This window comes from Scyliorhinus torazame, chromosome 2, assembly GCF_047496885.1.
Source record: "Scyliorhinus torazame isolate Kashiwa2021f chromosome 2, sScyTor2.1, whole genome shotgun sequence".
NCBI lineage: Eukaryota > Metazoa > Chordata > Chondrichthyes > Carcharhiniformes > Scyliorhinidae > Scyliorhinus > Scyliorhinus torazame.
In genome coordinates, this window is record NC_092708.1 from 159,421,845 (window position 1) to 159,439,207 (window position 17,363).

Here is a 17,363-nt window from a genome sequence, read left to right on the forward strand (position 1 = left end):
AAGACTTTAAACTGAGATCAGTCGTTCTGTTAGTCTGAACCTGATCGAAACTGAAGTCTCTGAATGTGTGTTGATACCATCACTGAATTCCCCACCAAGATATTGGGTCTGGTGTGAATACCTTGGGCCTTGTTTCCTTGGAACACAATCCAAGTCAAGATGCTATGAAACGTACGCGAGATCAAAGAAAGAGCAACGACCAGCTTGGTTTGATCTTACAGATTTATTTACGTTGCCCTGGCTTTGCTTAACAGCCAGACAGATAAAACTCTGGCCTTCATTGCACTGAAAAGTTCACAATGAAAAGTTGCAAACTTTGCATCACGTTTCGCTTTGAAGGACAAATAATTAGGGGCATAACTTTAAGCAAACTAGCATCTAAACATACAGAAAGGACTGCCTCTTGTTTAACATTGGCAGGTAAGGGCCATTAAGTAATACCCAAAACGCGCGGAAGGTAACTTAAAAATTCCCCTCAAAAATATTGAAACAAGGGGATTGAACGGAAGGTGAAGAGAAGTTGATTCCCGATTAATTCTCGGCTGCTGCGGAGACCATGGGATAATGCTGTGAGCTGTCGTTACTGTCACCCTTTCAAGAACGCTGCAAAGGAGTCCCTCTGGCCTTCATAGTCAGAAAAGGCAGACGCGACGTGGTCCGGGGAACGAGCGACTGATACGAATGGTCTCCTGTTGTCCACCCTGAGAGATTTCGAGATCTTCCCCACATCAAACCCTCTCCCGGAAAAATAAGCTTGAAGTGTCCGGAAAAACTAGAGAGAACAAGAACCAATGCTCCACTTTAAGTTAAATAAATGAACGTCCACACATTTGCCGCCTGTGTTATTGTTAACTGTCTGCCAGACCTTTACAACAGGGGGAGGTGAGACACATTTTGCACATAATAGGTAGGTGTCCACAAATCAGCTTTAGGTGTACATGCTATTTGCATGATCCCAGTGCATATTTACCACCTTTAACATAGATAACTCAAGATGCATGCATGCCCTTGTTAAAAGTTGCAAGATTGTACTGTAACAGGAATATTCTCCCTCCTGACAACAGGAGCCCACCTACCTCAGTCTGTTGTGCGAATCATCAATCCTATTGGGATAATTTCTCAGTGAACCTAGACAGCGCAGTTTGCCACCTTCTCCCATTTAATCGGAAGCGCTGTATCAGGTGACAAGTTTCAGACTCTTTCATCATTCTGACACCGGACAACTATCAAAGTAAACGCCTGTAGTGTGTGTGTGTTCGATAGATACTAACCCCTTCTCTCCTCTAACAATACTGGCAGGCATATATACCTTACTGACAGGTCCAATTTAGCTGACAAATTATAATCTTGAACATAATTCGATAGTAAAATATTTCGCTGCACAGAATTCCCAGTCTTAATAACAAATATGTGGAGTTGTATGTTAATGTTAATAACAAAAGTTATTTTAAACTCAACAAAATAAACCATCATGAATCGGACCAAAAGAGTTTGAATTAACATAGCCTGACCCTTGCATTTTACCGAGCCGGTGGACACATCGAGGTCGATCGAACGAATGCGAAATTGAACTCTTACCAGCTCCCTGTTTCTTGGGTTTTCCAAAGATTTCCAGGCATCTTTCGACTCCAAGGGAATTGTGTGGACTAAAGTCACGAGGGAGATACTCAGACAGAAAGTGAAAACCTGCACTTTGAGCATGGTAGTGCGTTGATGCTTTTGGGGAGAGGAAACAAATCAGAAAGGTTACATCACACACGTTTCAAACAACATAGGTGCATAGGAGGCTGGAAGATGTTTATACTCACAGAATCGCTTCACATTCAAGACAGGAATTGAGTTACGCTCCCAACTGCTGTGCAGCTTGGAAATGCCTCTGATGGGAGTGCAGCTTCTTCTATTTTATAGCTGTGGCGTGTTGTGTGGGTGTCAGTGACGTTAGCAGAGTGTACCAGAGTAATGACATTTCAATGGGTTTGATCGACTCCAGGGGATAAACTAACCCTAATCTCATTCAAAGCGGAAATGATTATTTATCTGTATCAAATATGACACTTAACTACATTAATCCAGTTGGAGATTTCCCCAACCTGAAATTTAGCGCCTGTTTAATAGCGATTTCCAAACCTTGGCAAAATGTAATAAAATCTACAAGCTGAACCGGAGTCAGCAATGACAGAACTCTCAACTCTAAATCAGAAAGTCGCTGATCAAGACGTAATCGATAAAAATGCAGGTTAATTGAGTTGGGGAAGTATTGCCTTTTCAGATCAGATATTAGACCGCGTCTAAGTGAAACGTTAAGATCCCCAGTGTTCAAAAGCGCATCATTTATTTCTCAAACAATACTCCGTAAATTCTCAACTACAAAAAACATTGTGAAGCCCCGAAGATCCGAAATGTTCTTTAGAATTGCAAGTTTTTAATCTCTGGTACCTTCAAACCTGAATTTCAGGGTTTAAATTTGAAGGGAACCACAGTGAAATGGGGTTAGCCAGGTCAAAAGCGGGTGGGGAGAAGTAAATACCGTTGATTTCTTTGCAGTCTGGGATTGTCCTGAACCCTTTGCGAATCCAAACCGAGGTGGAGGGAAGGCTTCCGAGAAGACTTCCGTGGGCCCAGAACTTTTCTGAGTGGCACTGCAGGGCAAAAAGTTGGCTATTGGAATTTAATGTAGGAAAATGTGAAATTGTGCACTTTGGTGGGAAGAATAAAGGAGCTGAATATTATTTAAATTGAGAAAGACTGCACAGAGGGATTTAGGTCTCCTCTGCTTAAATCATAAAAAAGCAAGCATGCAAGTTCCACAGGTAAATGAGAAGGCAAGTGGAATATTGACCTTTATTTCAAAGGGAATTCAGTATAAAAATAGGGAAAGTCCTGCTAAAACTACACAAGGCACTTGTTAGTCCACACACTGGAATACTGTGAACACTTTTGGTCCCCCTTATCTCAGGAAAGGTACACTGGCATTGGAGACAGTCCAGAGAAGGTTCACTCGGCTGATCCAGGGTATGGAGGGATTTTCTTATGAGAGCTTAAATAGGTTGGACCTGTACTCATTGGAGTTTAGAAGAATGAGAGGTGACCTTATTGAGACATTTAGGATTTTCAGGGGGCTTGATGGAGTAGATGCTGAGAGGATGTTTCCTCTTGTGGAAGAGTCTAGGACCAGGGGGCACAATCTCAGAGTAACGGGATATCTATTTACGATGGAGATGAGGAGGAATTTCTTTCCAGAGGGTAGTGAATCTATGGAATTCTTTACTGCAGAGGACAGTAGAGGCTGGGTCTTCAAGTATGTTCAAGGCTGAGATAGACAGATTTTTAATCCATAAGGGAATCAAGGGCTAAATAGGATAAAGCGGGAACGTGCAGTTGAGGATTATATCAGATCAGTTATGATCTCATTGAATGACAGGAAGACTCAAAGGGTTGAGTGGTCTACCTCTGCTACTACGTCTTATGTTCACTGTCACTTAGCTCAGTTGCATCCCTGACCAGACCAGGCAACTACTGCAAGGTGGACATACAAATGCTGCCATATTCTCAAGTAAAACTGTTAGTAGTTTGCACTTTGGAGACTGTGGTGAAAACAGTGTGTGATTAGATTGCTTAACGTGTCTCCACGTCGACACATTCTGAAAATACATTCCCAATACTCTTCCTGAATGTAAACTTGAGGAGCAAGGTTCATCTCTTCATATCGCTATGGAATAAGTTAGTATTAGTTCTAAAATGACACTTATCTCTGCCAAAGCCAATTTTTCTTCTTCAGTTACTATTTTCTAAGATCTTGAGTGAAAGTAAAGGGTCCACACTGCAGCTTCGTTGACTTATTTTGCTGGTAGCTGTACAAGGAAGCAGATTAAGTTATTCGCCCCATGGGAGAGGTTTATTGCTTATTCTTTTGGCGGCTCGTAGTACTCCCTCACCCCATTCATTTTAATGTGTAAGAAAATTGTGGGTGGTCCGGGCAGCAGCTGACATCCCAACATATGTTGTGTTTTGCCATGACTACTGGTAACTGCAAGTAAAACATTTCTACTTATTTCTATGCCCTGAATGGACATGCTGTGGTGTCAAAGTCTGTGGGCTCAAACCATATCAATACCACAACATATAGTTACTGTACCTGTAATCCAGAGACCCAGGGGAATACTCTGGGGACCTGTATTCGAATCCCACCATGGCAGATGATGAAATTTGAATTCAATAAAAATCTGGAAATAAAAGTCTATGATGATCATGAAACCATTGTCCTTTGTTGTAAAAACCCATCAGCAATGTCCTTTAGGGAAGGAAATCTGCCATCCTCACCTGGTGTGGCCTACATGGGACATCCAAGGTAGCACAAGTGGATAGCACTGTGGCTTCACACCGCCAGGGTCCCAGGTTCGATTCCCCGCTGGGTCTCTGTCTGTACATTCTCCCCGTGTCTGCGTGGGTTTCCTCCAGGTGCTCTGGTTTCCTCCCACAGTCCAAAGACGTGCAGGTTAGGTGGATTGGCCATGCTAAGCCCATAGTGTCCAAAAAAAAAAGGTTAGGAGGGGTTATTGGGTTACGAGATAGGGTGGAAGTGAGGGCTTAAGTGGGTTGGTGCAGACTCGATGGGCCGAATGGTCTCCTTCTGCACTGTATGTTCTATGTGACTCCAGACGCACAGCAATGTGTTTGGTCATTTAACACCCTTTGAAATGGCCGAGCAAACCACTCAGTACAAGGGCAATTAGGGATGGCCAATAAAGTCTGGCCCAGCCAGCTTCGCCAACGAATGAAAAAAAGTCGAATTTTCTCATTTGAAATTTGCATTTTGCGAATGAAAAATGGGGTAACTGCGGTGCCCAGCTTCAAGTGGACTGCAGTGGCGCATGGTTTGTCACAGGAACAGAGCAATTTTGGTTTGTGTTTGAAGGTCCGCATTGAGACAAGAGCTTTGCCGTGGCTGGCAGTCCTGCTTGAGAAAGTTTCAGGAGTCCCTTGAAATGAACAGAGGGACGGGAAACTCTGCGCCCCCTCAGTCCACATCACCTATAAAAATGTGTTTGAAACAAGAGAGCATGTCATTGCTACTAATTGGATGCTGCTGGTTTCTTATTGCCCATTTCCCACATAGTTCTGGATTAATATCTTTGATTTGCATCAGCAAGTCAGAAATGATCGCTCCGGGATATGTGAAACTTACAGCTTGTTATGTCCTGATTCATTTTCTACAAATTCTGCATTGCACGGGGGATAGCTTGGACCCATCAGAAATTCCGGTGGCTGGATCGAAATCCGTCCCCTCGTTTTGCTGGAGAACTGTTTTCATGATCACCCACTGTAACTATTGCTTTCCGCTGGACGGTGCTATTTTATTTGAGGGACCGAACAATTATATCCCAGCGCATCTGATTACAGAGTTTTCTCCTTGTTTGTCAGCTCCTCGTAACCTTAATAAATGGATGGTTGTCAAGAGCGCAATGGGAATTGTAGAAGGCGGAGCGCCAAGATGTTACTGACACAGAATTTATTCATGTGTGTACCGCTATTCTGTCCGTCAGACACAATATGTCCCTGAGTGATACAAATACATTCATTTCACTGCTTTAAAGAAACATGATGAAACTGCGATTGGAGAAAAAAAATAGCCATCACAAACAAGTGGGAGCATTGTTTCAGAAATCGTCCCTCAAGTCCCGATGTGGGATATGCCATTGGGAATCAGAACACAGACACACGTTCTTTGGTTGCGATCAATGTTCAGTCTTTGAACACCAAATAAGTCACTTCATCAGGTAAGTCTATGCAGAAGGTCCCATTCAGCACCAAGGACAGTGCGAGCCGCCTGGCTCAACAGGCGATATCATACAATGTACAATGCAATGCAATGTGAAAATAGTGCAAGTCGTCTTAATCCCAGATGACCATAGGCTGCTCTCCATGTTTTTCTTTAAGTGAAAGCTGACTATTGGTGATTTAACCTGAGGGGTTAATCTCAGGCAAAGGTGAGAAGGAGCCAAAGATGTACATGTTTGGTGGATTGGTCATGCTAAAATTGCTCTTAGTGTCCAGAGTTTTGCAGTTTGGGGGAGGTTCTGGGAATGGAGTGGGGGACAGGCCTGGGTGGGGTTGCGGGAATGGGGTGGCGGGGTGTGGGCCCTGGATGGGTTGTGGGAATGGGGTGGCGGGGTGTGGGCCCTGGGTGGGTTGTGGGAATGGGGTGGCGGGACGGGCCTGGGTGGGGTTGCGGGAATGGGGTGGCGGGCCGGGCCTGGGTGAGGTTGTGGGAATGGGGTGGCGGGGTGTGGGCCCTGGGTGGGTTGTGGGAATGGGGTGGCGGGACGGGCCTGGGTGGGGTTGCGGGAATGGGGTGGCGGGGTGTGGGCCCTGGGTGAGGTTGTGGAAATGGGGTGGCGGGCCGGGCCTGGGTGAGGTTGTGGGACTGGGGTGGCGGGGTGTGGGCCCTGGGTGGGGTTGTGGGAATGGGGTGGCAGGCTGGGCCTGGGTGAGGTTGTGGGAATGGGGTGGTGGGCTGGGCCTGGGTGGGGTTGCGGGAATGGGGTGGCGGGGTGTGGGCCCTGGGTGGGGTTGTGGGAATGGGGTGGGGGCGCCGGTCTGGGTGGCGTTGCGGGAATGGAGTGGTGGGGCATGGGCGGTGTGGGAATGGGGTGGGGGGCTGGGCCTGGGTGGGGTTGCGGGAATGGGGTGGCGGGGTGTCGGCCCTGGGTGGGGTTGTGGGAATGGGGTGGCAGGCTGGGCCTGGGTGAGGTTGTGGGAATGGGGTGGTGGGCTGGGCCTGGGTGGGGTTGCGGGAATGGGGTGGCGGGGTGTGGGCCCTGGGTGGGGTTGTGTGAATGGGGTGGGGGCGCCGGTCTGGGTGGCGTTGCGGGAATGGAGTGGTGGGGCATGGGCGGTGTGGGAATGGGGTGGGGGGCTGGGCCTGGGTGAGGTTGTGGAAATGGGGTGGCGGGCCGCGCCTGGGCGGTGTTGCAGGAATGGGGTGGGGAGTGGGCGTGGTCCTCCACCTCAACAGGACCCACCTGCGAGTCATCAATGAGAGGAAGGCTAAAACATCTGCCCCCACTTCCGTCTGCAACTCCGGCAAGTCTGACACCCGGAATATGGCCCCCAAGGGACTGGGCTCTAGATACACATGTAAAATTGCTGACATGGTGCTGAAGAACGACGCCCAGAACCTTTCTAACTTTGGGCAGGATCAGAACATGTGCAAGCGATTGGTTGGACCTCTCCCACACCGCTCACAAATATCCTCCACCCCCTCAATCAAATGGCTCATCCTAGACTTTGTCAGGTGCGTTCTGTGCACTACCTTTAGCTGTATCAACCTCAGCCTCGCACATGAGGTTGAGGCATTCACCCTCTGCAGCACCCCACACCACAGTCCCTCCAACTTCATCCCCAGCTCCTCTCCCACTGGGCCTTAACACCCTCCAGAGACACTTTATCCTCCTATAAATTGCCGAGACCTTGCCCCCTCCAACCACATCACTGACCACACCCCCTCCAGCAATGAGGAGGGTGGTACCACCGGAAAGTACGGACAAACATTTTTCACAAAATCCCATACCTGCATGCACCTGAAACTCTCCCCTCATGGCACCCCAAACTTTGCCCCAACACCTCCAGACTCGCGAACCGTCCTAGGAACAGATCCTTTATTCCCACCACCCCTCGCTCCTCCCATCCCCGAAACCTTGCATCCACCCTTCCAGGCTCAAACCTATGGTTCCCCCGAATCGGCATCAACTTCGGCCTCACGCCCACCTTAAAGTGCTGCCGAAACTGCCTCCATATTTTAAGCATGGCCACTAGCATCGGACTTCCCGAGTAACTCCCGAGGGCAAACGGCAGTGGTGCCGTTGCCAACGCCAGAACCCCGGCCCCTTACAAAAACTTGCCTCAATCTTCACCCACAAAGCCTCTTGTCTTCCTAATTCAGCCCTACACCTTCTCAACGTTCACCGCTCAGAATTAGTATAACAAGTTCGGAAGGAACAGCCCCCCAACTGTCACTCTCTCGGAGGCACATAGATACATAGAAGATAGGAGCAGGAGAAGGCCTTTTGGCCCTTCGAGTCTGCTCCGCCATTCATCACGATCATGGCTGATCATCCAATTCAATAGCCTAATCCTGCTTTCTCTCCATCACCTTTGATCCCATTCTCCCCAAGTGCTATATCCAGCCGCATCTCGAATATATTCAATGATTTAGTATCAACTACTTCCTGTGGTAATGAATTCCCCAGGCTCACCACTCTTTGGGTGAAGAAATGACTCCTCATCTCTGTCTGAAATGGTTTACCCTGAATCCTCAGACTGTGACCCGTGGTTCTGGACACACCCATCATTGGTAACATCTTCCCTGCATCTACCCTGTCCAGTCCTGTTAGAATTTTATAAGCCTCTATGAGATCCCCCCTCATTCTTCTGAACTCCAGCGAGAACAATCCCAACCTTGTCAATTCCTCCTCATTGGACAGTCCAGCCACCCCTGGAATCAGTCTGGTAAACCTTCGCTGCACTCCATCAAGAACAAGAACATCCTTCCTCAGAGAAGGAGACCAAAACTACACACAATACTCCAAGTGTGGCCTCACCAAGGTCCTGTACAACTGCAGCAACACATCCCTGCTTCTATACTCGAAACCTCTCGCAATAAAGGCCAACATACCATGAGCCTTCTTTACTATCTGCTGCACCTTCAGCGGCTGGTGCACAAGGACACCCAGGTCCCACTGCACATTCCCCTCTCCCATTTACAACCATTCAGGTAGTAATCTGCCTTCCTGTTTTTGCTTCCAAAGTGAATAATCTCACACTTAACCAAATTATACTGCATCTGCCATTGATTTGCCCACTCGCCCAACCTGTCCAGATCATGCTGTAGGATCCCTGCAACTCGTCACAATTCACCCTCCCACCTAACTTGGTATCATCTGCAAACTTTGAGATGCTACATTTTGTTCCCTCATCCAAATCATTAATATATTGTGAATAGCTGGGGTTCCAGCACTGATACCTGTGGCACCCCACTAGTTACTGCCTGCCAATTCCTACTCTTTATTTTCTCTTTGCCAACCAGTTTTCTATCCATCTCAATACATTTCCCCCAATCCCATGCGCTTTAATTTTGTACAATAATCTCTTACGCGAGACTTTGTCAAACGCCTTCTAAAAGTCCAAATATATTGCATTGACTGGCACCCCCCTGTCCCTGTCAACTGTACTGGTTACATAGTCAAAGAATTCCAACAGATATGTCAAGCATGATTTTCCCTTCATAAATCCATGCTGGCTCTGACTGACCCAGCCACTGCTTTCCAAATGTTCCGCTATAAAGTCCTTGATAATGGATTCAAGCATTTTCCCCACTACCGATGTTAGGCTTACTGGTCTATAATTCCCTGCTTTCTCTCTACCTCCCTTTTTGAATATTGGAGTGACGTGAGCTACCCTCCAATCTGCAGGGACTGTTCCAGAGTCTATAGAATCCCGGAAGATGACCACCAATGCATCCACTATTTCCAGAGCCACCTCCTTAAGCACTCTGGGATGCAGATTCTCAGGCCCTGGGGATTTATCCGCCTTCAATCCCATCAATTTTCCCAGCACTATTTCTCTACTAATGTTTATCTCCCTCAGTTCTTCCCTCTCACTAAACCTTTCACTCTCCAACATCTCTGGTATCTGATTTGTGTCCTCTTTTGTGAAGACAGAACCAAAGTATATATTCAATTGCTCAGCCATTTCTTTGTCCCTTATTATGCATTCCCTTGTTTCTGTCGGTAGGGGGCCTACATTTCTCTTTACCAATCTCTTTCTCTTCACATATCTATGGAAACTCAGTATCAGTTTTTATGTACTTTCTCCTTCTTAATCAATCCCTTCATCCTTCTTTGCTGAATTCTAAACTGCTCCCAATCCTCAGACCTATTATTCTTCTTGGCCAATCTGTATACTTCTTCCTTGTATCGGATACTATTTCAAATTTCCTTTGTAAGCCATGGATTGACCCTCTTACCCACTTTGCTTTTGTGCCAGACAGGAATGAACAGTTGCTGTAGTTCTCCCATGCGTTGAATGTTTGCCATTGCCTATCTACTACTACTAATAATAATAATCGCTTATTGTCACAAGTAGGCTTCAATGAAGTTACTGTGAAAAGTCCCTAGTCGTCACATTCCGCCGCCTGTTCGGGGAGGCCATTACGGGAATTGAACCCGCGCTGCTGGCATTGTTCTGCATTACAAGCCAGCTATTTAGCCCACTGTGCTACTGTCATCCCTTTAAGTAACTCTCCCCAATCTATCAAGGCCAACTCACGCCTCATATAGTCATAGTTCCCTTTATTAAGATTCAACACCTTTGTCTCCGAATCAACTACTTCACTCTTCATCTTGATAAAATATTGCATCATGTTATGGTGGCTCATCCCCAAGGGGTATCGTACAGCCAGATTGGCAATGGTTCCCTTCTCATTACACAGTACCCAGTCTAAGATGACCTGCTCTCTAGTTAGTTCATCCACATATTGGTCAAGAAAACCATCCCGTATACACTCCAGGATTCCTCCTCTATGGGATTGTGGCTAATTTGATTTGCCCAATCGATGTGAAGGTTAAATCGCCAATGACCACCGATATTCCCTTGTTACATGCATCTCTAATTTCATGTTTAATGCCATTCCCAACATCACCACTGCAGTTTGGGGGTCTATATATGACACACACCGTCCTCCTAATCCTTGATACCTACCTACCCACACAAATGCCAAAATCAGCCTCTCCACCCCCATAAAAAACGTTTTTGGCAAAAAGATGGCGGGCACTAGAACAAAAGTAAAAACCGCAGCAAAATGTTCATCTTAACTGCCTGCGCCTAGCCTGTCAATGTCACCTCGGCAAATCCCCCTTAACCCTGCCCACTAAACCAGTGAAGTTTAACTCACGGAGCTGGGTCCAGTCCTGAGCCACCTGCATCCCAGATACCCCGCTCCAACTCCTACCACAAAACACTCACTTTTTCCCAAATTTAACTTGTTGGCAGAAAACCCCCCAAATCTCCTAAGCAGTCACATTATATCCCCCACTGATGAGCCCGGATTGAAGATATATAACATCACATCATCAGTGTGCAGGGACACCCTATGTTCCACAGCGCCCTCACTATCTCCCTCCATTTATCTGAGCACCTCAGCGCAATGCCCAAGGGCTCTATTGCCAGCACAACCAGAAGAGGGGACATGGGGCATCCCTGCCTCATTCCACTGTGCAGAGGAAAGTACCCTGAATTTATCTCATTTGTGCGCACACTCGCCATTGGGTCCTTATACAACAGTTTCACCCAAGACACAAACTTGGGTCCAATCCCAAACCTCTCCAACATCGCAAACAGAAAGCTCCACTCCACCTGATCAAATGCCTTCTCTGCATCCAGCGCCATCACCAACACCTCCAACTCCTTCCTTCTTCTGGAGAAAGCAGCACATTAACAGATGCCGCACATTAGATGACAACTGTCTACCATTCACGAACCCGTCTGCTCTTCCCCAATCACCTTCGGGAGTCATTCCTCCAACCTGAGCACCAACACTTTGCCGGAATCCTGGCATCCACATTCAATAATGATATTTGCCTGTACAACCCACACTCCATTGGGTCCTTAACCTTTTTCAACAGCAGAGAAATGGATGCCTGTCCCATTGTCTCTGGAAGTACCCCCCTTGCCACCACGTCCTCTAACATCACCACCAGCAGTGGCGCCAACTTATCCAGAAACTTCTTGTAAAACTCCACCGGGAAGCCATCTGGTCCCGGTGCCTTGCCCGTCTGCATCTTCCTCCACCTCCACAGACTCCTCCAATCCTGCCCTCTCCTCTGCTCCCACCTCAGGACACTCCACCCACCCCAGAAACTCCCTCATGCCCAACTCACCCTCCAGAGGCTCCAACATATACAGATTCTTATAAAACTCTTCAAACACCTTATTCACTTGTTCTGGCACCACCACCAACTCCCCTGTCCTGTCCCAGACCCAAACAAGCTCTCTCGCCGCTGCCTGCCGGTGGAGCTGGCCTGCCAACAAGCGGCTGGCCTTCTCTCCATACAACCCCCTTCATCTGCCTTAATTACCGAATTGTCTTTCCAATGGTCAGGAGGTCAAACCTCGTCTGCAGCTCCTTCCTCCTCACCTCAAGATAAAGAGTCAAATCCTTCCTCTACAAGCACATTCTCCCTGTATTTGCGTGGGTTTCGCTCCCACAACCCAAATATGTGCAGGCTAGGTGGATTGGCCATGCTAAATTGCCCTTAATTGGAAAAAATGAATTGGATACACTACATTTATCAAATAAATCCTCTGCATACCTTCCATCCACCTCTAAAATTTCCTCCACCAACTGTTGCCACTCCTCTCTTGCTTCATGTCCAGCTATGCATTTAACGAGATAACCTTACCCCTCACTACTGCTTTCAACGCTTCCCACACCACTGACGGCAACACCTCTCCATCCCTATTAAATCCTACATATTCCTCAATCACCCTTCCCATTTTAGTGCAAACATTTGGGTGTGCCAACAGCCCCACATCCAACCCCCAGGCAGGCCTCTATGTCGGCCCCTTCTTCAGGACCACATCCACCCAATGTGGAGCAATGACAATTGCAGAATATTCTGCCTTCCTCACCCCGGCCAACAGTGCCTTTCCCATAAAAAGTCTATCCTCTAATACACATTGTGTATTGGTGAAAAGAAAGAATACTCCCTCTCCCGCAGGTGCAAAAACCTCCACGGGACCATCTCCAGGGATTTCCCTCATAAACACAGCCAACACTTCTGCCCTCCGCCGAGGGGGACAGCAAATGCGGCATAGACCTATCTACCTTCGGATTCAGCACTGTATTCCAATCCCCTCCCAGTATTATCTGGTGCGTATCCACATTTGGTATGGAAGTCAACATCTTCTTCATGAATCCTACTGTGTCCCAATTCGGTAACCAGCACCACCAACCTCCCGTCCAAAGCACCGGTTACTGCTACATACCTACCCCCCCCCCCCCCCCGCCCCCCCTCCGATCCACCACCTCCTTCTCCATCTGGAACCTCACCAGTATTGCCACCCCTTGGGTCCTGCCATTAAAGCCTGAGTGGAACACCTGACTTACCCAACCTTTCCGCAGCCTCACCTTTTCCTTCACCCTCAGATAGGTCTCTTGCAGAAGCATCACTTCGGCTTTCAAACTCTTCAAATGTGAGAGAACTCTCACTCGCCTCACCTGTCTCCCCAACCCTCGCACGCTGCATGTCACCACCTGGACCGGGGATCTCTCATCCCCCACCCGTCCTGTCAGTCATAACCACTACTCCTGGCCCCGCCCAGCAAGCGGTACCCAGCTCTACCCCTAGTCAGCCTCCTGCCCCTGTCCCCTTCACTGAAACCCCCCAGCCACTTCCTCTTGAAACTACCTCACCCAGTATCACCCCCACCCACCCACCATTCACCACTCCCAGGCCCATCGAGAGCTGTCCATACAGATTCCGATAGCCACGGCCCCTCCTCCCACCTTGCTCCTGTTCACTTGCCAACGTGTGTCTGCTGCTGCGGTATTCCCCTCCCCAACATTATAAAAACAAACCAATACCCTAGCTCCCCACATAAATACTTTTTAATGTTAAAATGATTTTATGGGATAGCTCTTATTCACAGGTTTATCGACTCACTCAATGTCCTCTCTGCCCACTGTTGTGATTAGCAATGCAGGCACAGAGGGGTAGAAAAAAGTATTACTGAACTGTACAGACACCGCCAGCTGTGTGTGAACAATCTTGTGCGCACAGTGTGTGTCTGTCGCTTCAGGCAGCGCAATATGTTCCTCAAGGAGTTTCGGGCTTTCCCTCAACTATTGTGCAAAGCATGTGGAAGGAACCAGCACAGCCTCCAATTCTGCATTAAAAACCAAAAATGCTGCAAATACTCAGTTGGCACGGCAATAGGTGATCAAATGTTAACTCGGTTTCTCCCGCAACACGTATTGTTTAGCCTGCTGAATATTTCCAACATTTTCTGTTTTTAATGCAAAATTCCAATATCTGCATTACTCTACCCATGCAAAAGGCAACTGGGTTTGTAATTCAGTAGTCTGAAATGGTGTTGATTTGTTATGTTCTAGGTGTAACAAAGAACAAAGAAATGTACAGCACAGGAACAGGCCCTTCGGCCCTCCAAGCCCGTGCCGACCATGCTGCCCGACTAAACTACAATCTTCTACACTTCCTGGGTCCGTATCCTTCTATTCCCATCCTATTCATATATTTGTCAAGATGCCCCTTAAATGTCCCTATCGTCCCTGCTTCCACTACCTCCTCCGGTAGCGAGTTCCAGGCACCCACTACCCTCTGCGTAAAAAACTTGCCTCGTACATCTACTCTAAACCTTGCCCCTCTCACCTTAAACCTATGCCCCCTAGTAATTGACCCCTCTACCCTGGGGAAAAGCCTCTGACTATCCACTCTGTCTATGCCCCTCATAATTTTGTATACCTCTATCAGGTCTCCCCTCAACCTCCTTCGTTCCAGTGAGAACAGACCGAGTTTATTCAACCGCTCCTCATAGCTAATGCCCTCCATACCAGGCAACATTCTGGTAAATCTCTTCTGCACCCTCTCTAAAGCCTCCACATCCTTCTGGTAGTGTGGCGACCAGAATTGAACACTATACTCCAAGTGTGGCCTAACTAAGGTTCTATACAGCTGCAACATGACTTGCCAATTCTTATACTCAATGCCCCGGCAATGAAGGCAAGCATGCCGTATGCCTTCTTGACTACCTTCTCCACCTGTGTTGCCCCTTTCAATGACCTGTGGACCTGTACTCCTAGATCTCTTTGACTTTCAATACTCTTGAGGGTTCTACCATTCACTGTATATTCCCTACCTGCATTAGACCTTCCAAAATGCATTACCTCACATTTGTCCGGATTAAACTCCATCTGCCATCTCTCCGCCCAAGTCTCCAGACAATCTAAATACTGCTGTATCCTCCGACAGTCCTCATCGCTATCCGCAATTCAACCAACCTTTGTGTCGTCTGCAAACTTACTAATCAGACCAGTTACATTTTCCTCCAAATCATTTATATATACTACAAAGAGCAACGGTCCCAGCACTGATCCCTGTGGAACACCACTGGTCACAGCCCTCCAATTAGAAAAGCATCCCTCCATTGCTACTCTCTGCCTTCTATGGCCTAGCCAGTTCTGTATCCACCTTGCCAGCTCACCCCTGATCCCGTGTGACTTCACCTTTTGTACTAGTCTACCATGAGGGACCTTGTCAAAGGTCTTATTGAAGTCCATATAGACAACATCTACCGCCCTACCTGCATCAATCATCTTAGTGACCTCCTCGAAAAACTCTATCAAGTTAGTGAGACACGACCTCCCCTTCACAAAACCGTGCTGCCTCTCACTAATACGTCCATTTGCTTCCAAATGGGAGTAGATCCTGTCTCGAAGAATTCTCTCCAGTAATTTCCCTACCACTGAAGTAAGGCTCACCGGCCTGTAGTTCCCGGGATTATCCTTGCTACCCTTCTTAAACAGAGGAACAACATTGGCTATTCTCCAGTGCTCCGGGACATCCCCTGAAGACAGCGAGGATCCAAAGATTTCTGTCAAGGCCTCAGCAATTTCCTCTCCAGCCTCCTTCAGTTCTGGGGTAGATCCCATCAGGCCCTGGGGACTTATCTACCTTAATATTTTTTAAGACACCCAACACCTCGTCTTTTTGGATCACAATGTGACCCAGGCTATCTACACCCCCTTCTCCAGACTCAACATCTACCAATTCCTTCTCTTTGGTGAATACTGATGCAAAGTATTCATTTAGTACCTCGCCCATTTCCTCTGGCTCCACACATAGATTCCCTTGCCTATCCTTCAGTGGGCCAACCCTTTCCCTGGCTACCCTCTTGCTTTTTATGTACGTGTAAAAAGCCTTGGGATTTTCCTTAACCCTATTTGCCAATGACTTTTCGTGACCCCTTCTAGCCCTCCTGACTCCTTGCTTAAGTTCCTTCCTACTTTCCTTATATTCCACGCAGGCTTCGTCTGTTCCCAGCCTTTTAGCCCTGACAAATGCCTCCTTTTTCTTTTTGACGAGGCCTACAATATCTCTCGTCATCCAAGGTTCCTGAAAATTGCAGTATTTATCTTTCTTCCTCACAGGAACATGCCGGTCCTGTATTCCTTTCAACTGCCACTTGAAAGCCTCCCACATGTCAGATGTTGATTTGCCCTCAAACATCCGCCCCCAATCTATGTTCTTCAGTTCCTGCCTAATATTGTTATAATTAGCCTTCCCCCAATTTAGCACATTCATCCTCGGACCACTCTTATCCTTGTCCACCAGTACTTTAAAACTTACTGAATTGTGGTCACTGTTACCGAAATGCTCCCCTACTGAAACATCTACCACCTGGCCGGGCTCATTCCCCAATACCAGGTCCAGTACCGCCCCTTCCCTAGTTGGACTGTCTACATATTGTTTTAAGAAGCCCTCCTGGATGCGCCTTACAAACTCCGCCCCGTCTAAGCCCCTGGCACTAAGTGAGTCCCAGTCAATATTGGGGAAGTTGAAGTCTCCCATCACCACAACCCTGTTGTTTTTACTCTTTTCCAAAATCTGTCTACCTATCTGCTCCTCTATCTCCCGCTGGCTGTTGGGAGGCCTGTAGTATACCCCCAACATTGTGACTGCACCCTTCTTATTCCTGATCTCTACCCATATAGCCTCACTGCCCTCTGAGGTGTCCTCTCGCAGTACAGCTGTGATATTCTCCCGAACAAGTAGCGCAACTCCGCCTCCCCTTTTACATCCTTTAACATAAGTGGCTTCCTTGTGGTGCACTTGACAAAGGAAGGTTTAGTCATGGAGATAACTTCAACACGTTTATTAAACTATTTACACTTCTATTACTCGGGTTCGACACTACTGCTAATCCTATTATAGCTACCCAGGCTGACTAACCAGTTGCTGCAATCCACGTGGTGGGTATAATATTGAATCAACCCTGTGTCTATACTCACTGACTGTCTCCACTAGAAAGAGGCAGATCATGTGTGTGATGTCCTTTATATATGGGTTGGTGTAATGTCCTCCTGTGGTGGGGTCACCTCTGTGTGTATCGTGAATGTCCATTGGTCGTGTCCTATCTAACTGATCTATTGGTTGAGTGTGTGTGAGAGATGTTTCTGGTGCTGCCTCTAGTGTCTAGCTAGCCTACATGCATTTACATTGATGCACATCACCACAGGAGTTAATTCCTCCAGATAGCCATTTAACAAGTTCAATTAATAACTTATT

General features: G+C 47.4%; 1 protein-coding gene across 1 annotated transcript; it reads right to left on the reverse strand.

The window, feature by feature from the left end:
* Window positions 1–204: 204 nt before the first annotated feature.
* LOC140392925 (uncharacterized protein C2orf66 homolog) lies at window positions 205–1,912 on the reverse strand. The gene is made up of 3 exons (XM_072478710.1): window positions 1,809–1,912; window positions 1,579–1,716; window positions 205–772 (listed from the first exon to the last, which is right to left on the reverse strand). The coding sequence occupies exons 2-3, from the start codon at window positions 1,699–1,701 to the stop codon at window positions 587–589; spliced, it is 309 nt and encodes a 102-aa protein (XP_072334811.1). The 5' UTR covers window positions 1,702–1,716; window positions 1,809–1,912; the 3' UTR covers window positions 205–586.
* Window positions 1,913–17,363: the final 15,451 nt, after the last annotated feature.